The 23,346-nt window shown below is 48.3% G+C and overlaps 1 protein-coding gene across 1 annotated transcript in view; it reads left to right on the top strand.

Moving 5' to 3' along the window:
* LOC144790640 (uncharacterized) overlaps positions 1–23,346 on the top strand; it is a 552,900-nt gene that overhangs the window by 444,192 nt on the left and 85,362 nt on the right. Inside the window, exon 28 of the mRNA XM_078665372.1 lies at positions 4,201–4,227. Within this exon, the coding sequence (XP_078521498.1) occupies positions 4,201–4,227 (27 nt within the window). The remainder of the gene's footprint in view (positions 1–4,200; positions 4,228–23,346) is intronic.

Below are 23,346 nucleotides of genomic sequence, written 5' to 3' on the forward strand. Positions count from 1 at the left end.
CACGTCACAATCCACAAAGCTCACAGAAAATTCCTGAGATTTGCAGTGACGGACCAACATTTTCATTCTGTGTCCTCCCTTTTGGCCTCAAGTCTGCGCCGCGTATCTTCACCAAGTGTCTTTCCCCGGTGGCAGCTTTCCTCATGCAGCATGGCCACCAAGTCTTCCCATATTTAGACGACTGGCTGGTGAAGGCGCCATCCTTGGCAGGCGCAACCAAATCTTCCAACGCCTGTCTGAATCTCTTCAAACACTTTGGTCTTACACTCAACCAAGAAAAATCCACTTTGCATCCCTCTCGGGTCATCACCTTTCTCGGAGCGACACTGAATACAGAAGAGGAAAAAGCATTCCCATCTCAGGAAAGGAAACACAAGCTTGTCTCTCTGGCCGCATCAGTGGCTTCAAAGAAAACTTTGCCAGTCGGTACCTTCAAATCCCTCTTGGGAATGATGTCCTCGTGCATCTTGCTCGTACCGCACTGTCGCCTTCGAATGCGTCCACTTCAGGAGGCTTTGTCCAGACAGTGGACGCAAAGCACAGGATCGTTTGAAGACCGCATAACGATAACAATGCAAAATCACCAAGGCATTGCAGTGGTGGAGGTCCATCAAGAACCTCTTGCGGGGATTGCCATTCCTGCTTCCAGCAGCTCCTCACGTCATTACAACGGACGCCTCCCTGGAGGGTTGGGGAGCAGTCCTACAGGAATTAAGGATCAGTGGCAGATGGTCAGAGCAGGAAAAGCAGCTCCACATCAACCCCCTGGAGCTGAGGGCCGTTTTCCTGGCCTTGCAGTCCTTCTTGCCAAGGATCAAGAACTCCCTAGTGCTCGTCAGGACCGACAACACTACGACGATGCACTACCTGAACAAACAGGGAGGGACGCGTTCGCTAACACTCTCTCGCGAATAGCAAAAGATATGGAATTGGCTCATTCTCCACAACGTTTCGTTGAAAGCGGAGTACTTCCCAGGCAAGGACAATTTCATCGCAGACGCGCTGAGCTGGCAGAGGACTCTGTCGCACGAATGGGAGCTGGACCAGACGTTCATCGCTCGAATCTTTTCCATGTGGGGATCGCCGCAAATCGATCTATTTGCGACCAGGGAGAACGCCAAATGCCAAAACTTCGCAAGTTGGCATCCCCAGTCAGGGTCTCTCGGGAACGCATTTTTCATTGCGTCTTTGCGTACGCATTTCCGCCATTTCCAATGCTTCCCAGGGTCCTCAGAAAGATGAAACCGGAGCCTTGCACTTTAATTCTGATAACCCCATTCTGGCCGAGGCAGCATTTGTTCAAAGAACTGCTTCGCCTATCGCTGAACCCGCCGATCCATCTATGTCAACATCCATCTCTGCTCACGATGAGCAACAAGCAGGTTCAACATCCGGATCTGAAGTCTCTCAGGTTATCGGCCTGGCTCCTGAGTACAGAGAATTTAGCAGTCTAAACATTCCGCAGGATTGTAAGGATGTTCTGGTCAAAGCAAGAGCGGACAGCACTAACAAGACGTATTCCCTGAAGTGGAAACGCTTTTGCATCTGGTGTGCGGACAGGGGTCTACGTCCTTTTTCCACCTCTCCAGAACACATTTTACCCTACCTGCTGCATCTGGTGCAGTCGGGCCTTGCCCACTCCTCCATAAAGGTACACCTGGCAGCGATATCAAGATTTAAAAGATCCTCGAAAGGGCCCTCTCTCTGGTCTAGTAGACTATTAAAACAATTCCTTAAAGGTCTGTATAGATCTTTCCCTCAAGTACGGATGGTCCCTCCAACATGGCATCTCAATGTGGTTATTAACCAACTGGTGAAACACCCTTTTGAACCCATTCACAGGGCAGACATAAAGTACATCTCGTGGAAGACGGCTCTCCTCCTGGCGCTTACATTAGCAAGGAGGGTCAGTGAAATGCAGGCTTTTTCCATCCAAGATCCCTTCCTGCAGTTTAAGGACGACAGGGTGATTTTAAGAACCAATCCTAGGTTTATTCCTAAGGTCCCGTCGGACTTCCACTTAAATGAGCCTGTGATTCTCAGAACATTCTTTCCAAATCCCAGCACCGCAGCTGAGAGATCGCTGCATTCATTGGACTTAAAAGATGTCTAAAGTTTTATATTGATAAGACCAAGACTTTCAGAAAGTCTAATCAACTCTTCATAGTCTTTAGTAGACCTAGGAAGGGTCTACCGCTTACCAAACAAAGCATCTCCAGATGGATCTCTTCGGCGATTGCTTTTTGTCACGACAGAGCCGGACAGCCTTTACACTCTAAAATCAGGGCTCACTCTACAAGAGCCATGTCTATATCTATGGCACTATGTGCAGGAGTGCCAGTTATCGACATCTGCAGGGCGGCAAGATGGAAGTCGCCGCATACCTTCACCAGGCACTACTGCCTTGATACAGAGCTGATGAAGGATGCAGCAGTGGGACAGGCAGTGCTACGCCATCTATTCCAGTAAGGTGAGCCTTCCTTCATCCCTCCATCCTTTTCTGGTATGCACATTTCTTTGCTAATGCTTATTGTTGATGTCTATTGATGGTTCATAGTCGCATGATATGTATTATCTAAGGACTTGTATATACTGTTCCATCAGAAATTTGCAAAATATATTGCTTGCTACTCTGATTCAGGCATGTGAATCTATGAAAGACACCCATAATACTGGATAAGAAATGTGTTACTTACCTGTAACTGCAGTTATCCAGTATTGGTGTCTTTCATAGATTCACATGCAACCCTCCCGCCTTCCCTGGAAGGACTCACCTGATTCTCTCAGTGACACGCCTACTTAGCTTAGTGCGTACGAAAATCTGAGGGACTGAGGCTCCTGACAGGAAGGTTCTAGAGGGAGGTGTTAGCTGATTGGCTCTCTTCTAGAGTTTGGTCCTTTTTACAAAAGGACATAGATAGACTACTAAGGTGAGGCCCTTAGGCCTACTTTTCTCTATATATGTCTATAGAACATTACTTTTCTATATACCGGAGACTCCCGTCTCGACGACGGTGAATGATTCAGGCATGTGAATCTATGAAAGACACCAATACTGGATAACTGCAGTTACACGTAAGTAACGCATTTCTTATGCCTCCCTTGGGAAGACGTAGCATTTTGGCACATTCCCAAGTCTTCCAGTAATGGTAAACCTAGGAATGCATCAATAGCCATGGTTTTTGCATGGTAACACCCACACACCACCCATGGAATGATACCCTGGGGTAGAGTAACGCAACACAGTGATTTATGCTGCATTGTGTTACTCTGGATTTTTAAAGCCACTCAGGGCCATGCAAGGATGTCTTGCGTGGCTTGATAGATTGAATTTCAAGGGTTGTTTCACTTTTGCACCATGCAACGTGGTGCAAAAGATGTGCCACCCGCAATAAATATGGCCCTGACTCTCCAGGTAGCTTGTAGGGCCTTTGAGGGAGTGCAAAGATGGCAGTCTACCTTAGGAGAGGAGGACATGGATGACAGTAAGGGGAAGGGAGCACAAAGGGAGAATGAGGAGAGAGAGAGAACCCAGTCCAGGGTCCTGAGCTGCCAGAAGAGCCCAACTTGACCCCAGCAGATGACCAGGATGATCTGAAAACCTAGGATGGAGCAGGGAGCACTGAGTCTGCCTGGGGCATAAGCCCACAGGAGCTATAGGACCAGAAGCTGAAACTGGAGATAGCCAAGTTGAAACTATATAAGGAGGAGGCAGAAAGTGACTTCAAAGAAAGGAGACAGGACATGGAAGAGAGGAGGATGGCCCATGATCTCAGTCTCGGGGAGCTGGACCCAAGAGCAAAACAGATGGAGTCCAGCAATATTGGTGACATCGTTCCAACAAAGTCCACTGACTGACTTACACTATACTGTGCTCCTGGGTGTAGACCTGGAAACTAAGGAAAAACAGCAGTGCTTACTTTTATGTCTTTCTTTAATCCTAATTTATATTTTTCCAATCCTCATTCACATACCTAAATAGCCTTAGACAATTGCATCTCTTATATGGTCTTCGCATTCTTCTTGCAATTACAAGTTTAACTTGTTTCTTCGTGCCTGAAGAACTTCTAAGTATTTTTTAAGAAAGAACATATACTTATTATCTCACCTTCTCTCTTTCGCTATTATCTATTTTCTATCACTTGTTTCTACATACCTATATTTCTTTTCGATTTACTTCTCTAATGTTTTCTCTTTTAGGTTTCAACTCGGAGTAGGAGTTCAATAGTAAGTATCAAATTCTTATTTATCAGCAGTACAACATATTAACTTTTGACTTTTGAATTAGTACTTAGCTCTGTACAGTTCCTTTTCATTATCTGGATTTGAAGAACGTTGTGTCCTTCAACAGGCGGAAGTCGCTGCTCCTCGAAGCGACGCGCTGGATTCTGTTGAGCGGTGTTCTCACAGGAAAAGAACAGTGCTTGTGTGAACACTTTTAACACTGCTCACTCGCTGATTAGAAGACTGTGCATGTCTCTGTAAGCAGTGTACCCTAGTCTCTCACTGAATAGAAGATTGTGCAGTTCTCTGGGGAAGTGTTTGTTCTGAGGACAAACTGCGCATGAGGCTCACAGAAACACCACTTCGACGAAGCGGCGCTGAAGACCGAATAAGGACCTGGAAATGGTTCATTGAATTCTTACTGTACCTGGTGGGGACACCGGCAAACTAGATGATATCCTAACAACTAACTAACTATCTAAGAGGGATTCCAAGAATACGTGCGGTTCCGTTAAGAGTTCAGGTGAAGTGCATCAGCGTTCTACTGCGAGCTCTTCTAGTAGAACTCTGATGCACTAATAAACTAGACCTGCACCTTCATTCATTGTCAGCCATCTTGGAGCTGTTCAACCTCCAAGCTTCTTTCCAGGTTAAGTCCTTAACCCTTGGTATGCATAAAATAGCCTTTTGTGAGCATATTAAACAGGCAGAGAGGATTCGATCTGTGGGCACCCTGACACTGTCTTTTAAAACTTGTAATGTTAGAGAACTGACAAGTGTCTAATTTGTAGAGGAAGTACTAAGTAGGTGTGTGGATTTGGCACCACACTTCAACTAGCATGAAGGCAAAGATGTGTTGTCCTAAATGTCTTGATAAATCCGGAATAATGCATCACAGCGCAAACGGCTGTGCTATGTTACTCTGCCCCATGGAGGCATTATATGGGTGGTGCGCCGGTGTTGCTATGCAAAACCCATATTTTTTTCAATGCATTCCCAGATTTACCATAAGTGGTAGACCTGCTAATGCGCCCAAACTGCTACACATCCTGCAATCGGGTGCATGCATGACGCACACCTTAAATGCTACTTTTCAAGCCACTCAAGGCCACCTTGCCTGGCCTTGAGTGGCGTGATAGATCCATAATAACTCTACACAGCACAAATCCCTCAATAGCATTTCTCTGCCCCAGGAAGGTATTCCATGAGTGGTGCATTTGTGCTCTCATTCAAAACCCATGGATCTTCATGCATTCCCAGATTTACAATAAGTGGTAGACCTGGGACTTTGCCAAAACTGTTAAGCATCCCCAAAATAGTGAAAGCGAGCCTGCATTGTAAGGATTGTTTTTGTGCAGGAAGGGGCACCTGAGGCTTTTTTCTCTTTCTATATGTGCTGCAGAACTAGGAGAAACTAATATAATACTCCTTGTTATGCCTCCCCTTGGAAGCTGTCGCATTTTGGCACATTCCCAAGTCTTCCAGTACTGGTAAACCTGAGAATGCATCACAATCCATGGTTTTTCCATGGTAACACCCACACACCACCCACGGAATGATACCCTGGGGTAGAGTAACTCAACACAGTGATTTGTGCTGCATTGTGTTACTCTGGATTTTTAAAGCCACTCAGGGCCATGCAAGGACGTCTTGCGTGGCTTGATAGATTGCATTTCAAGGGTTGTTTCACTTTTGCTCCATGCAACATGGTGCAAAAAATGTGCAACCCGCAATAAATATGGCCCTGACTCTCCAGGTAGCTTGCAGGGCCTTTGAGGGGGTGCAAAGATGGCAGTCCACCTCAGATGAGTAGGACATGGATGACAGTGAGGAGGAGGGAGCACAAAGAGAGAATGTGGAGAGAGAGAGAACCCAGTCCAGGGTCCAGAGTTGCCAGAAGAGCCCAACTTTACCCCAGCAGATGACCAGGATGATCTGAAAACCTAGGATGGAGCAGGGAGCAGTGTGTCTGCTGGGGGCTTAAGCCCACAGGAGCTAGAGGAGAGGAAGCTCAAACTGGAGACAGCCAAGTTGAAACTATAGAAGGAGGAGGCTGAAAGTCCCTTCAAAGAAGGGAGACTGACCATGGAAGAGAGGAGGATATCCCTTGATCTCAGTCTCAGAGACCTGGACCTAAGAGCAAAACAGATGGAGTCCAACAATATTGGTGGCATCATTCCAACAAAGTCCACTGAAGAGGTGAGGGTCTGCATAACCAAGGACCTAGTGTACAGTTATGTGGTGAGATATGATATAGAGAAACGGCTCTCAGCATGAGGTTGCCCTGAGGGTGCACAAGTCTTAGAGAAGTTCCGGCAGGTAGCATATCGAGGTAAATATGTACTGTGGGGAGGGACAGAATTCTCACACTTGTGGTAGAAGACCAAACCAAGAATGCCCACATGAAGGACATTCCTCTGACCAAATTTGGGCTGAGCCCTGAGAAATACAGACAGAGGTTCAGGGACAGCCAGAATCTCATAAACCAGGCGTGGGTGGACTTCTTAGATTGTTCCAGCAAGGCACTGAAAGGCTGGGTGAGGGACAGAAAAGTGGATGATTTTGCTGGGCTGTACAACCGAATCCTGATGGTGCACATGCTCAATTCTGTAGTAGGGGATCTCTGTGTATAGTCATAATCTAGTGAATAGTCCCGCCCATGTGTGTGGACCCCGGAGCAATAAAAAATAATCTCTTAAGCTGTCTTCTTTGCAGTCCAGCATAGACACTTAAGAGACAATTAAGACAAATACTGCAGCCTAACATATACAAGGCTACAAAGGCCACCACTTCATCTATACAGTGAAAATGATAGCCCACCATGTGCAGTTTACCACTTTTTACCAAGTTTTCCTCACACTGAAAACTCCTCTTCACCAAAATCCTTGAAATGATAGAGAGGAAGGGTTGGACAGACAAGCCCCAAAAGGCTGCCATTATGTGTCTTGAAAAGGGATACCGTGCCTTTAAGAAACTCTCCAGAGACCCTCGGTATCCCAGGATGCACAGACAAAGTCCTTTTACTTTCAGTTCTTTTTTCTGGCTCCTGCTAGCAGGACCCTGGAGCATTGAGCTCTCCCTTTTTGGGTGTTTTTTCAATTTGTTGGCACTTTTCAAGTATTTAGAGTGTTTTACTTAACGTCTGACTGCTTTTTCTTCCTTTTGCTGTTTTTTTTGGCCAGTTTTGCCCACTCTTCTGTCGAATATGCCAGCTTTATTCAACAAGTGCCCTGAGAGTGCCAGGAAGAAGGTTAAATCGGACGCTCACAGAATGTGTATCCTCTGTCTCCCATCCTCTCATGTCCCTGAAGACTGTCAGATTTGTCAATCCTTCTCCAGGAGGACACTGAGGGACAGGGAGAAAACCGATCTCCAAGGCCTGGAGCTGACGAGACATCAGGAACCAGGTGGGTCTGGGCATGGAGGGACCTCGTACTCTGCCCGTGCTTTGGCCTCTGGGGGGCTTCCCAGTCAAGAAAAGGCCAGGAAACGGTACAGATCTCCATCGACATCGATAGCCTCGACGTCGGCGTCGAGAGGGATGACCACCATCTGCTCCCCGTCGACCCAGGGCTCTGGGTCGAAGAGATATCGCCGCTTGACGTCGAGGGGACTGACGTCGAGACCTCGGACGAGGTCGACATAGAGGGCTTCATCGGCTTCGAGACACCATCGACGTCAGGATGAGTCCAGGAGGCACCGGCGCTCGCCGTCGAGGCAGAACCGCCATTCGCCGTCGAGGTTGACTCGACGTTCGACGTCGAGGGACGTATCGGCGTACGACTTCAAGGAAGCGGTCGACATCGAGGAAGGAGAAATCGACGTCGAGGAGGCGCTCAAGGGCCAGGACTGTGTCCTCTGCCTCAGTGGTCAGCCTGTCTAATGCATCCACGAGCCCCCGGTCGCGGCGGCGCTGGTGCTCGTCTGAAAAGAGGTCAGCCTCGAGAACATCCTCGTCAAGGCCTGCGCAGAAGAAGAAGAGGAGAGTAGTTAGGTCTTCGGACTCTGAATATTCTCAGACCTATTCGCCTTCTAGGCCCAGGACGTCTACGCCTCCTCCATTACCTAAGGAGAATCCTCCTCCTACTCCCCCTCCTCATCCTCCTCCTACTCCTCCTCCTCCTCCTCCTCCTCATCATCCTCCTCCTCCTCCATCGCGGCCTCCTCCACGGTCTCTATCTCTGCCGCGCTTCCCGTCGCCGACTACGGGGCTTCCACAGCCTAGGGTTCCGGTTCTGCCTCCGCAGCTTCCACCTCCTGTACGGCCAGTGGATCGCCCGGGGCCTAGGAGGTCTAGGTCATGGTCCAGATGGAGGCACTGATCAAGGAGTGACCGTCGATCTTTAGCACGGACCTGGCATCGTCACCGGAGGGACAGGTCAAGGTCCCGCCATACAGACTCTTCCAGTGCCCGAGGATATTTGCCCACCTTATCGGATTCCCCCATACGAGAGTGTCACTGGTGGATGACATCGTATCGTTCAGGAGGTGTTATTGAGAGAGGCAGCGAAGCTGGGGATTATTCTAACGATACCCACACCTTCTACATCAGTGATTTTCGAGACCTTATACAAGCGGTAGTTGTCACGACCCTTGTTGCTCTTGGTGCCAGGCCTGGAGGAACCGGCTATGGAGCTCTTCCTGACTCCGGCGTCAACTAAATCCGCTCCTTCCCAGCTGCAGAAAAAGTACAGGCCCCCGGAATCCGATCCAGCGTTCCTTCGATCAGACCGGATGCCGGATTCTGTGATCGTCACTGCGGCCAGGAAGCAGCACGCTACAGCCCCATCTTCTACGGTGCCTCCGGATAAGGAGAGCCGTTAGATGGACTCAGCGGGATAAAAAGTCTGCGGTACCGCAGCTACTTCCATGAAAGCGCTAGTTCCGCGGCTCTCGTGTGTCGATATGACTGGTCTTTGTGGGAGCCCCTACAGCAGTTTCTGGAGCACCTTCCTAGGGACAGGAGGGAGGATTTCCAGGAAATCATCAATGAGGGCATGAGTGTATCCAATCAGGTTATCAGCTCGGCTGAATATTCCTCTCTCTTGGCGGCCAATGGATACTGCCACGGGATTAATCTGAGGCGCCATGCCTGGTTGCGCCTGACATCGCTGAAACCAGAGGCGCAGCAGAGAGTCGCCAACTTGCCGTTTTCTGGGTCGACGCTCTTTGGTAAGCATGCGGATGAGGAGATGGCCCGCATGAAGGCAGAGGCAGAAACCCTGACGTCCGTCGGGTTAGAGAAGCCAAAAGAGCAGAAGAAGACCTTCTGTCCCTTCCAGAGACGTTTCGGTGCCCAGGGAAGAGGGCAAGGTCGTCAAGCTGGCCAGCAGCACCACAGCAGCAGCAGTACCAGCGGCATCCATTCCAGAAGCGCCAGAAGGGCAGAGGCGGCCAACAGTCCTCCTCGACGCCCAAAGGCCTGTCCGGGTCTAGGTCCTGAGGGGTTACTTCCTCCTTGTCCGTTACCCGCTCCGGTGGGGGGAAGCATACAACATTACTTGGCAGAGTGGAGAAAAATTACTCAAGACAAGTGGGTGCTGAATATTGTTTGCAATGGATACAGTCTTCGTTTCGTCAGCCCGCCTCCAGCGATTCCACCGGTTTGCTCGCAGTTCCAACTGTGTGAGCTCCAAGTAGAGGCCGATACCCTGTTAAGAAAAAGGGCGATAGAAGACGTCCCTCTGTCTCAAAGGGGAAAGGGGCTTTACCTACGGTGTTTTCTGGTACGCAAGAAGGACAAGAAGGAGTTCAGGCCCATTCTGGATTTGCGACAAGCAAACAAATGGATTCGCAGGGAAAAGTTTTGCATGATGTCTTCGCACCAGATTTATCCTCAGCTGCAATGGGGAGACTGGCTTTGCGCCATAGATCTGCAAGATGCGTACTTCCATGTGCCCATTGCACTGAAACACCGGAAGTTCCTGCGCTTTCTAGTCGGCACCAATCACTATCAGTACACCGTATTACCGTTTGGACTGAAGTCTGCACCCAGGACTTTTTCGAAATGCATGGCAGTGGTGGCAGCACACCTGCGAAAGAACAAGGTGTTTGTCTACCTGTACCTGGACGACTGGTTGATCGAAGCCTCCACCTTCCAGGAAGCACAGCTGCACTTCAATAGGAGGGCCATTCTGTTGAACCAGCTGGGGGTGCACATAAACATGTCCAAGTCCTTTTGACAACAAGGGGTGGTGATGGACAGAGTCTCTGAATTAAGCAGAGTACTCTCACCCAGTCAAGAGATCAGGGCTAGATCCAACACCGTTTTTTAGCTCATTGCACCATCCCAGTTTCAGAACCTGGCTGTATGCAAATGAGTCTGTCCCTGGCCCAGTGCATCATGGGAACAGGGCAGACCAGACTACAAAAGCCAATTCTTACACTGGGAAGGAAACAAGCTTCCGGGGACCGGTTTCTGCCATTTCAGGCATCTTCGGCCCGGCTTGCTTGAATCCTGATGGTGCAATGAGCAAGGGACTCACATCTGAGTATACCCTTCCACGCTTAGGGTGGACAAAATTATTTACAACAAGGGGTGGTGATGGACAGAGTCTCTGAATTAAGCAGAGTACTCTCACCCAGTCAAGAGATCAGGGCTAGATCCAACACCGTTTTTTAGCTCATTGCACCATCCCAGTTTCAGAACCTGGCTGTATGCAAATTAGTCTGTCCCTGGCCCAGTGCATCATGGGAACAGGGCAGACCAGACTACAAAAGCCAATTCTTACACTGGGAAGGAAACAAGCTTCCGGGGACCGGTTTCTGCCATTTCAGGCGTCTTCGGCCCGGCTTGCTTGAATCCTGATGGTGCAATGAGCAAGGGACTCACATCTGAGTATACCCTTCCACGCTTAGGGTGGACAAAATTATTTACAACAAGGGGTGGTGATGGACAGAGTCTCTGAATTAAGCAGAGTACTCTCACCCAGTCAAGAGATCAGGGCTAGATCCAACACCGTTTGTTTTTTAGCTCATTGCACCATCCCAGTTTCAGAACCTGGCTGTATGCAAATTAGTCTGTCCCCGGCCCAGTGCATCATGGGAACAGGGCAGACCAGACTTCAAAAGCCAATTCTTACACTGGGAAGGAAACAAGCTTCCGGGGACCGGTTTCTGCCATTTCAGGCGTCTTCGGCCCGGCTTGCTTGAATCCTGATGGTGCAATGAGCAAGGGACTCACATCTGAGTATACCCTTCCACGCTTAGGGTGGACAAAATTATTTACAACAAGGGGTGGTGATGGACAGAGTCTCTGAATTAAGCAGAGTACTCTCACCCAGTCAAGAGATCAGGGCTAGATCCAACACCGTTATTTAGCTCATTGCACCATCCCAGTTTCAGAACCTGGCTGTATGCAAATTAGTCTGTCCCTGGCCCAGTGCATCATGGGAACAGGGCGGACCAGACTACAAAAGCCAATTCTTACACTGGGAAGGAAACAAGCTTCCAGGGACCGGTTTCTGCCATTTCAGGCGTCTTCGGCCCGGCTTGCTTGAATCCTGATGGTGCAATGAGCAAGGAACTCACATCTGAGTATACCCTTCCACGCTTAGGGTGGACAAAATTATTTACAACAAGGGGTGGTGATGGACAGAGTCTCTGAATTAAGCAGAGTACTCTCACCCAGTCAAGAGATCAGGGCTAGATCCAACACCGTTTTTTAGCTCATTGCACCATCCCAGTTTCAGAACCTGGCTGTATGCAAATTAGTCTGTCCCTGGCCCAGTGCATCATGGGAACAGGGCAGACCAGACTACAAAAGCCAATTCTTACACTGGGAAGGAAACAAGCTTCCGGGGACCGGTTTCTGCCATTTCAGGCGTCTTCGGCCCGGCTTGCTTGAATCCTGATGGTGCAATGAGCAAGGGACTCACATCTGAGTATACCCTTCCACGCTTAGGGTGGACAAAATTATTTACAACAAGGGGTGGTGATGGACAGAGTCTCTGAATTAAGCAGAGTACTCTCACCCAGTCAAGAGATCAGGGCTAGATCCAACACCGTTTTTTAGCTCATTGCACCATCCCAGTTTCAGAACCTGGCTGTATGCAAATTAGTCTGTCCCTGGCCCAGTGCATCATGGGAACAGGGCAGACCAGACTACAAAAGCCAATTCTTACACTGGGAAGGAAACAAGCTTCCGGGGACCGGTTTCTGCCATTTCAGGCGTCTTCGGCCCGGCTTGCTTGAATCCTGATGGTGCAATGAGCAAGGGACTCACATCTGAGTATACCCTTCCACGCTTAGGGTGGACAAAATTATTTACAACAAGGGGTGGTGATGGACAGAGTCTCTGAATTAAGCAGAGTACTCTCACCCAGTCAAGAGATCAGGGCTAGATCCAACACCGTTTGTTAGCTCATTGCACCATCCCAGTTTCAGAACCTGGCTGTATGCAAATTAGTCTGTCCCTGGCCCAGTGCATCATGGGAACAGGGCAGACCAGACTACAAAAGCCAATTCTTACACTGGGAAGGAAACAAGCTTCCGGGGAAGGGTATGCTCAGACATGAGTCCCTTGCTCATTGCACCATCAGGATTCAAGCAAGCCGGGCCGAAGACGGCTGTAATGCCAGAAACCGGTCCCCGGAAGCTTGTTTCCTTTCCAGTGAAGAATTGGCTTGGTAGTTTGGTCTGCCCTGTTCCCATGATGCACTGGGCCAGGGACAGACTAATTTGCATATAGCCAGGTTCTGAACTGGGATGGTGCAGTGAGCTAAAAAACGGTGATGGATCAAGCCCTGATCTGTTGACTGGGTAGGAGTGTTCTGATTAACTCAGATACTCTGTCCATCACCACCCCCTTTTTGTAATTATTTTGGCCACCATGAGTGTGGAAGGGTATGCTCAGACATGAGTCCCTTGCTCATTGCACCATCAGGATTCAAGCAAGCCGGGCCGAAGACGGCTGTAATGCCAGAAACCGGTCCCCGGAAGATTGTTTCCTTTCCAGTGAAGAATTGGCTTGGTAGTTTGGTCTGCCCTGTTCCCATGATGCACTGGGCCAGGGACAGACTAATTTGCATATAGCCAGGTTCTGAACTGGGATGGTGCAGTGAGCTAAAAAACGGTGATGGATCAAGCCCTGATCTGTTGACTGGGTAGAAGTGTTCTGATTAACTCAGATACTCTGTCCATCACCACCCCCTTTTTGTAATTATTTTGGCCACCATGAGTGTGGAAGGGTATGCTCAGACATGAGTCCCTTGCTCATTGCACCATCAGGATTCAAGCAAGCCGGGCCGAAGACGGCTGTAATGCCAGAAACCGGTCCCCGGAAGCTTGTTTCCTTTCCAGTGAAGAATTGGCTTGGTAGTTTGGTCTGCCCTGCTCCCATGATGCACTGGGCCAGGGACAGACTAATTTGCATATAGCCAGGTTCTGAACTGGGATGGTGCAGTGAGCTAAAAAACGGTGATGGATCAAGCCCTGATCTGTTGACTGGGTAGGAGTGTTCTGATTAACTCAGATACTCTGTCCATCACCACCCCCTTTTTGTAATTATTTTGGCCACCATGAGTGTGGAAGGGTATGCTCAGACATGAGTCCCTTGCTCATTGCACCATCAGGATTCAAGCAAGCCGTGCCGAAGACGGCTGTAATGCCAGAAACCGGTCCCCGGAAGCTTGTTTCCTTTCCAGTGAAGAATTGGCTTGGTAGTTTGGTCTGCCCTGTTCCCATGATGCACTGGGCCAGGGACAGACTAATTTGCATATAGCCAGGTTCTGAACTGGGATGGTGCAGTGAGCTAAAAAACGGTGATGGATCAAGCCCTGATCTGTTGACTGGGTAGGAGTGTTCTGATTAACTCAGATACTCTGTCCATCACCACCCCCTTTTTGTAATTATTTTGGCCACCATGAGTGTGGAAGGGTATGCTCAGACATGAGTCCCTTGCTCATTGCACCATCAGGATTCAAGCAAGCCGGGACGAAGACGGCTGTAATGCCAGAAACCGGTCCCCGGAAGCTTGTTTCCTTTCCAGTGAAGAATTGGCTTGGTAATTTGGTCTGCCCTGTTCCCATGATGCACTGGGCCAGGGACAGACTAATTTGCATATAGCCAGGTTCTGAACTGGGATGGTGCAGTGAGCTAAAAAACGGTGATGGATCAAGCCCTGATCTGTTGACTGGGTAGGAGTGTTCTCATTAACTCAGATACTCTGTCCATCACCACCCCCTTTTTGTAATTATTTTGGCCACCATGAGTGTGGAAGGGTATGCTCAGACATGAGTCCCTTGCTCATTGCACCATCAGGATTCAAGCAAGCCGGGCCGAAGACGGCTGTAATGCCAGAAACCGGTCCCCGGAAGCTTGTTTCCTTTCCAGTGAATATTTGGCTTGGTAGTTTGGTCTGCCCTGTTCCCATGATGCACTGGGCCAGGGACAGACTAATTTGCATATAGCCAGGTTCTGAACTGGGATGGTGCAGTGAGCTAAAAAACGGTGATGGATCAAGCCCTGATCTGTTGACTGTATAGGAGTGTTCTGATTAACTCAGATACTCTGTCCATCACCACCCCCTTTTTGTAATTATTTTGGCCACCATGAGTGTGGAAGGGTATGCTCAGACATGAGTCCCTTGCTCATTGCACCATCAGGATTCAAGCAAGCCGGGCCGAAGACGGCTGTAATGCCCGAAACCGGTCCCCGGAAGCTTGTTTCCTTTCCAGTGAAGAATTGGCTTGGTAGTTTGGTCTGCCCTGTTCCCATGATGCACTGGGCCAGGGACAGACTAATTTGCATATAGCCAGGTTCTGAACTGGGATGGTGCAGTGAGCTAAAAAACGGTGATGGATCAAGCCCTGATCTGTTGACTGGGTAGGAGTGTTCTGATTAACTCAGATACTCTGTCCATCACCACCCCCTTTTTGTAATTATCAAGTCCTTTTGACGCCTGTCCAGTGCCTGCAGTACTTGGGGGCCTCCATCGACACTCTTTCAGCAAGCGTGTCTCCTTCGGAGGAGAGACGCTTATCGATCCTTCGGAAGGCTCAAGCTCTCATAGCTACAACAGTGAGGACGATGTCTTCTCTACTGGGGTCGATGGCCTCTTGCATCTTCCTCACTCCACACGCACGCCTACACATGAGGCCGTTGCAGGAATGTCTGGAGGATCAGTGGGACCAGAAGCGCGGGAGCTGGGACGACAGGATCAATCTGTCCCTCCACGCTCAGCTGTCCCTGAGATGGTGGTGCTCCGCAGAGAATCTCCTCAAGGGGGTTCCATTCCACAAGGTCATTCCCATTCAGACTGTCGTCACGGATGCTTCTCTCCAAGCCTGGGGAGCGCATTCAGACCATCTACAGATCCAGGAAACGTGGTCCCCGGCGGAATCCGCGTATCACATCAATTTCCTGGAAATCAGAGCTGTCTACTTGGCACTGAAGGCCTTTTATCCATCCTTCCAGACCAACTCCTTGCTTGAGCAGACAGACAATAGGACCACAATGTATTACCTCAACAAGCGGGGGGGCTCGAGATCGCGCACACTGTCACAGGATGCGCAGGCGATCTGGCACTGGCTGTTAGCCAGGGGACTGAGGTTAACGGCTACCCATCTGCCGGGTGTTCAGAATGCTCAGGTGGACGCCCTCAGCAGGCTGGTGCAAGAAAACCACGAGTGGGTTCTAAACAACGAAATGCTAGGAGACATCTTTGACAGGTGGGGCACTCCAGACGTAGATCTGTTCACCACCGCCGAAAACAGAAAATGCCGAGACTTCGCCTCCAGATATTACCAACCGGGGACTCTGGGGAACGCGCTATGGATCAGCTGGTCGAACAGCTTTCTGTACGCTTTTCCACCCATTCCCCTGATTACGGCGGTACTCATCAAGCTGTCTCAATCCAGAGCACGGATGATCCTCATTTCTCCAGAGTGGCCCCGACAGTGTTGTTTCACGGACCTGCTTCACCGGTCTCTCCTACCCCACATGCAGCTGCCGTGTCGACCGGACCTTCTCACGAAGTTCGGGGGGCTGATGGTGCACCCCAACCTCTCATCATTGAGTTTGGCGGCATGGCTCCTGAGATAGTGCAATATGGGCACTTGAATCTTCCTGACGATTGCATGACTATCCTTAAGGAAGCTAAGAGACCTTCCACGAGGACTTCCTATGCCTACAAGTGGAAGAGGTTCTGCACTTGTGTACTTCCAAGAACTATGATCCTACGATCTGCAAGGAAGATGTCATTCTTCCATATCTTTTGCCTTTGGCTCAGTCTGGCCTTAATTTTCACTCTATTAAGGTTCACCTCGCAGCATTGACTGCATATAGGAAATGCCCTTCACAGACATCCTTCTTCCAGATTCCTGTGATTAAAGATATTTTGGAAGGATTGAAGAAAGTGTTTCCTTCTGTCAGTTGGCCTTTGCCTTCCTGGGAGCTGAATGTGGTGCTGTCCAGGTTGATGAAAGAGCCTTTTGAACCACTCCATAAGGCTTCTCTGTAGCTCTTGTCTTGGAAGGCGGCCTTCCTTGTGGCCATTACATCGGCACGCAGGGTGAGTGAAATTCAGGTGTTGTGTTGTCAAGAACCTTATACTGTACTAGCAGCCCGTCCCAATGTTGTCCGGGATGAATTGCTGCCAGCCAGTAGTATAATGTTTTGTAGACTTTTGTTTAGATAGCAATTCTTAACTGTGACAGGCCTGTGAAACGCTCCAATTCACAGTGCACTGCTAATGCACCTAAGAGTGCGCGTTCAGTAGTGTGTGAACTCGAGTTTCCCTACTTTATTTTTGCTTGCAATATTATATAGCACGAACTCGACAACATGGCATGAGCACAATTTACATTACAGAAGAACACATTCATTTGTGGTAGGCACGGGGAGAAAAAGCGATTTGCCTGGAATTTATTTATTTATTTATTGGTTTGTATAGCGCTGGAATCAACTCTCAGTGGAGTATCTCTGCGCTTTGACACCTGTAGAACACCAAGAAATAAATGTGGGAAGAAGCTAAATTTCATTTTTAAACAGTATTGTTTTCAATTGTTTCCGGAATTTTAGATAATCTGTGCATTGTTTGAGTGATAGAAGAAGTTTGTTCCAGAGAGTAGGTCCTGCTATGGAAAGTGCCTTACTCCCGTGTCTGGCTTTCTTAGCCCGTGGTACCTGCAGAAGAAAATCATTACTGGACCTAAGAGATCGAGTGGGGGCGTAAGGGACAAATTTCTTTTTCAAATAGGCAGGTCCTTTACCATTTAGGCACTTGTGAATCAAACAGCATGTTTTGAATTTTGTTCTCTGCCGGACAGAAAGCCAGTGTAATTGGTCAAGAAGGGGTTTGGAGGCAGTTCTAGGAGGGGCATTAACAACTAAGCGGGCCGCCATATTCTGGATGACTTGTAGTCTATCCAATACCCCTTCATTGGCAGCAAGCAGTAGACCATTACAATAGTCAATCCTGCTTAGAACAAGTGCCTGGACTAAAGTTCTCCTCACCGAATCAGGCAGAAGAGGAAAGACCTTGCGCAGTAGGCTGATGGTATGAAAGCATATACCTGAGATATAATTCACATGTTGCTTGAGAGTCAGATCTTGATCCAGATGGACCCCTAGGTTCTTTACAATCGACTTGGGTTCGGGAACAACACCCAAGTTGCTGGGCCACCAGTCTGGAGACCAAAGCAGTTTGGCTTCCCAAACAACATAACCTCAGTTTTACTGACGTTGCACTGAAGGCAGTTGGCCGACATCCATTGTGCCACTGCCTTCATACCAGCTGAAAAGGAGCTCTTCACTTCAGCGGAGATGGTTTTGAACGGGAAGAGGAGCTGCGTGTCATCAGCATATGACACGGGGATGAAACCGTACTTACGCATCACTCTAGCCAGGGGTGCCACATAGATGTTAAAAAGAGTAGGGCTCAAACAAGAGCCCTGTGGCACCCCTTTGGAGATCTCTACCTCCGCTGACCGATATGCACCCATGGTGACACTCTGGGTGCGGTTGGATAGGAAGCTTTTTAGCCAAGCAAGGGCTTTATTTTTGATCCCGGCGTTCGACAACCGTTCTGTCAAGATGGAATGTGACACGGTGTCGAACGCCGCTGATAGATCTAGCAAAACCAGGATCACTGAAAAGCCCCTGTCTTGGTACATGTGCAGGTCGTCAGTCACGGATACCAAGGTGGATTCCGTGCTATGTCTTGGCCTAAACCCAGACTGGGAATAGTCAAGAACGTCTGCCAGTTCGATATACCTGGATAGATGGAAATTAACATGCTTTTCAGATATTTTCCCAAGAAAAGGTAGCAGTGAGATTGGCCTTAAATTGGACAATTCCGTCCAAGGAATGGCGGTGTTCTTCCTAATGGGCCGGACAAGGGCTCGTTTCCAATCTTTAGGGACATGGCCGGAGGTGAGAGAAAGATTCACAAGTTGCTCAAAAGCAGGGCAGAGCTGCCCTGCTAGAGCAGGTATAATCCTGGGTGGGATAATGTCCTCCGGGCTCCCACTTTTTATACTGGTCATCAATGTCAGAGTTTCCTCCCCAGAAATGGGGGGGAAAAATTCCAGAGAATGTATATCCTGTTTCCACTCTGTATCAGCCTGAGAGAGTGCTGTTATTGAGGAAACCTTATCATTACCAGCATTAATTATTTTTTCATAGATCTTATCAATTTTTGTGGTGAAGAAATTGGATATCTCATCACACAACTGCTGGGATGCTATTTCTACAGACTCGCAAGCTGTGGGTTTAACAAAAGATTGCAGAATCTGATAGAGAACTCTAGGGGAGTTTCCAGCCTCTGCAATTTGCGCTGTTATGTGTGACTTTCGAGCTGTCCGAATTGCCTTATGGTAGATAGAAAGTGAATCCCAGTATCTTTTTTTATCTTCTACCAAATGGGTGGTTCTCCATCTCTTCTCCAACTTCCTCGCAGAAAGTTTTAAGGTTCTTAAGTGATCAGAAAACCACACTTCCTGTTTAGTAGCTGGTCGGGGTTTAAAATGTCTCAATGGGGCTATTTTATCAATGGCTGTTTTAGTCGCCTTGCTGAGTTTAATTAATGCCATGTCAATATTATCACTGGGAAGGATAATGGGCATAATAAACTTCTCTTCAAAGGAGCACTCTGTGACTTTATGCCACTGTCTACGGGTCACAGGATGTTGAGCTGATGCCGAGATTCGAACGTAGCTCCCCAGCTCTAAAGTTCGCAATTCTAGAACTTGTGGCGGGAGGTGTGTCTAAAAGTGTATGTCGGTGCTGGCCATCAATGAGAGAGACCTGTGCATTTTTCAAATCGGTGGTGAAAAAATATGAGTATGTTGCTGGAGATGTGGGCCGCCGTGCCACCAAATGTACTTACCGGGGAGGGTAAACACCCATTATTCCGCAACTTTCTTTCCGCATACCATCACTCCCTATACTTTCATTACGAAAGTACCATGACTCCTCAATGCCATTATAACACATGGCATTACATTTTATATGCTTTTACCACGCATACACTTACATCAAAATTCGTTGTAAATGCATGAATGGTAAATGCATGTTTTTTTAATGTTTGTATAAGTATGGGTATAGGGTTATATGTTTTGGGGTACTGAGGTATGTGTTTTGTGGTGTTTGGGTATTTTAAGGGTTCAGATATAGTTTTGGGTTATGGGGTACAGGGGTAGTTTTAGGGTTTAGGGAAAGGTATGGGTTTGGGGGTACAGGGGTATTTTTAAGGGTTCAGGGCTAGGTTTGGGTTTTGGGGTATAGGGGTATTTTTAGGGTTCAGGGGTAGGTTTGGGTTTTGGGGTACAGGGGTATTTTAAGGGTTTAGGGCTAAGTTTGGGTTTTGGGGTACAGGGGTATTTTTAAGGTTCAGGGCTAGGTTTGGATCTTGGGGTACGGGGGTATTTTAGTGTTCAGGTGTAGGTTTGGGTTTTGGAGTACAGGATTAATTTTATGGTTCTGGGCTAGGTTTGGGTTTTAGGGTACAGGGGTATTTTTAGGGTTCAGGGGTAGGTTTGGGTTTTGGGGTACAGCGGTATTTTAAGGCTTCAGGGCTAGGTTTGGGTTTTGGGGTACACAGGTATTTTAGCGTTCAGGGGTAGGTTTGGGTTTTGGGGTACAGGGGTATTTTTAGTGTTCAGGGCTAGGTTTGGGTTTTGGGGTACAGGGGTATTTTTAGGCTTATGGGGTAGGTTTGAGTTTTGAGGTACAGGGGTATTTATAGGGTTCAGGGGTAGGTTTGGGTTTTGGGGTACAGGGGTATTTTTAAGGTTTAGGGATAGGTTTGGGTTTTGGGGTACAGGGTATATTTATAGGGTTAAGATGAGTTAGTGTTTAAGGGTGTTGGGGTATTTTAAGGAGTAAGGGTGGGTTATGATTATAGGGTGCAGGGGTATTTAAAGGGAGCTGGGTGGACACCCGGAGATGGAATGTACAGAACCTTGGAAGAAAAAACAATGAAATATTGGGCACAACGCTCGCTTTTTTTCCGTAATCCCGCCCCCACCCACGCCCCCAGCACACACCCACAGCACACAATATGAGACATGGCATGAAGGGCGGAACATACCACACGCCCCCAGCGTTTCCCCAGCACACGCCCACAGCACAACGTAGACACGCCCACAAGGGACTACTTTGCTGGCACGATTCTTTTACGTTTTAAATGTATATGGTGGGCGTCTACATAGCCTATGTCCTTCTGCTGCAACTGCCCTTTCCAACGCTGTGTTGGGTGTTGTGATTGGTGCTATGGTTCCTGAGATTACCCGCCTCAAATGTTTGGGCTCTCTCTTTAATATATTAGTATGGATTTCATGCTGCTAAGGTTGTGATGCGTACTCATCCTAAGTTCCTTCCTAAGGTGATTACTGATTTCCATGTCAATCAGACCATAACTTTACCTATGTTTTTCCAGAATCCTTCCACTCCAGCGGAAAGGTCTCTCCATTCCCTGGATGTCAGAAGGGTGTTGAAATTCTACTTGGATAAGACCAAGGACATTCGTAAGACAGACCAATTGTTTGTCAATTATGGGTCGGTCAGGACTGGTCTTGCCACCTCACAACAGTCCATCTCTAGGTGGATTGTGTCCTGTATCCAGTTATGTTACCAGAAGGCTAACAAGACCTTAGGTGGTAAGCCTAAGGCTCATTCTACCAGGGGCAAAGCAGCTACATCAGCTTTGCTTCGTAATGTTCCCATTGCAGAGATCTGCAGGGCTGCCACTTGGAAGTCTGTCCACACCTTCGCTAAGCATTACTGTCTGGACTCTGATGCCAGAGCAGATGCTCAGGTTGGGCAGGCTTCATTGAGAAATATGTTTGCACAGTAGTGGTGTTGTCTGTTTTTCTCCACCACCGGGTTGGTTTTTTGGATGGGCTTGCCATTCTATTCACTAGATCATGACTATACACAGAGATCACCTACTACGGAAGGAGTAGTTTCTTACCTGTAACTCCAGTTCTGTAGTTGGGGTATCTCTGTTATAGTAATAAGCGCCCGCCCTCCTCCCCGGTGGAGAAAATGGTACTGTAATTTATGCTACAGGCCTTTCTTTATACACCTTCAAAAAGAACTGAAAGCAAAAGGACTTTGGCTGTGCATCCTGGGATACCGAGGGTCTCTGGAGAGTTCCTTAAAGGCACGGTATCCCTTTTCAAGACACATAATGGCAACCTATGGAGGCTTGTCTGTCCAACCCTTCCTCTCTATCATTTCAAGGATTTTTCTGAAGGGGAGTTTTCCTTGTGAGGAAAACTTGGTAAAAAGTGTTAAACTGGACAGGGTGGGCTATCCTTTTCACTGTATAGATGAAGTAGTGGCCTTTGTAGCCTTGTATATGTTAGGCTGCATTATTTGTCTTAACTGTCTCCTAAGTGTCTATGTAGGACTGCAAAGAAGACAGCTTAAGAGATTATTTTTGATTGCTCCGGGGTCCACACACATGGGCGGGACTATTCACTAGATTTTGACTAAACACAGAGATCCCCTACTACAGAATTGAGCATGTGCACCATCAGAATTCGGTTGTACAGCCCAGCAAAATCATCCACTTTTCTGTCCCTCACCGAGCCTTTCAGTGCCTTGCTGGAACAATCTAAGAAGTCCACCCACGCCTGGTTTATGAGATTCTGGGTGTCCCTGAACCTCTGTCTGTATTTCTCACGGCTCAGCCCAAACTTGGTCAGAAGAATGTCCTTCATGTGGGCATTCTTGGTTTGGTCTTCTACCACAAGTGTGAGAAGTCTGCCCCTCCCCACCGTGCACATGTATCTCAATAAGCTCCCTGCCAGAACATCTCTAAGACTTGTGCACCCTCAGGGCTACCTCATGCTGAGAGCCATTTATCTATATCATATCCCACCACATAACTGGACACTAGGTCCTTGGTTATGCAGACTCTCACCTCTTCAGTAGACTTTGTTGGAACGATGCCACCAATATTGCTGGACTCCATTTGTTTTGCTCTTAGGTCCAGCTCTCTGAGACTGAGATCAAGGGCCATCCTCCTCTCTTCCATGGCCAGTCTCCTTTCTTTGAAGGCACTTTCAGCCTCCTCCTTCTATAGTTCATCCTGGCTATCTACAGTTTGAGCTTCCTGTCCTCTAGCTCCTGTGGGGTTAAGCCCCGGCAGACACACTGCTCCCTGCTCCATCCTAGGTTTTCAGATCATCCTGGCCATCTGCTGGGGTCAAGTTGGGCTCTTCTGGCAGCTCAGGACCCTTGACTGGGTCCTCTCTCTCTCCTCATTCTCTCTTTGTGCTCCCTCCTTCTCACTGTCATCCATATCCTCCTCTCCTGAGGTGGACTGCCATCTTTGCAGCCCCTCAAAGGCCCTGCAAGCTACCTGGAGAGTCTGGGCCATATTTATGGCTGCATTATTTGTCTTAATTCTCTCTTAAGTGTCTATGCAGGACTGCAAAGAAGACAGTTTAAGAGATTATTTTTGATTGCTCCGGAGTCCACGTACATGGGCGGGCCTAGTCACTAGATTATTACAATAACAGAGATTCCCCTACTACAGAATTGGAGTTACAGGTAAGAAATTACTCCTTCCTGTTTTACAGAGCTGCTCTAACAACTGGTAGATAGCAAGTTTTCTGATCCCAGGAAGCTTTCTGAAGAGGCAGACCTTTGTGTCAGTTTTTCAGTGACCAA

This window comes from Lissotriton helveticus, chromosome 11 (genome assembly GCF_964261635.1).
Source record: "Lissotriton helveticus chromosome 11, aLisHel1.1, whole genome shotgun sequence".
NCBI lineage: Eukaryota > Metazoa > Chordata > Amphibia > Caudata > Salamandridae > Lissotriton > Lissotriton helveticus.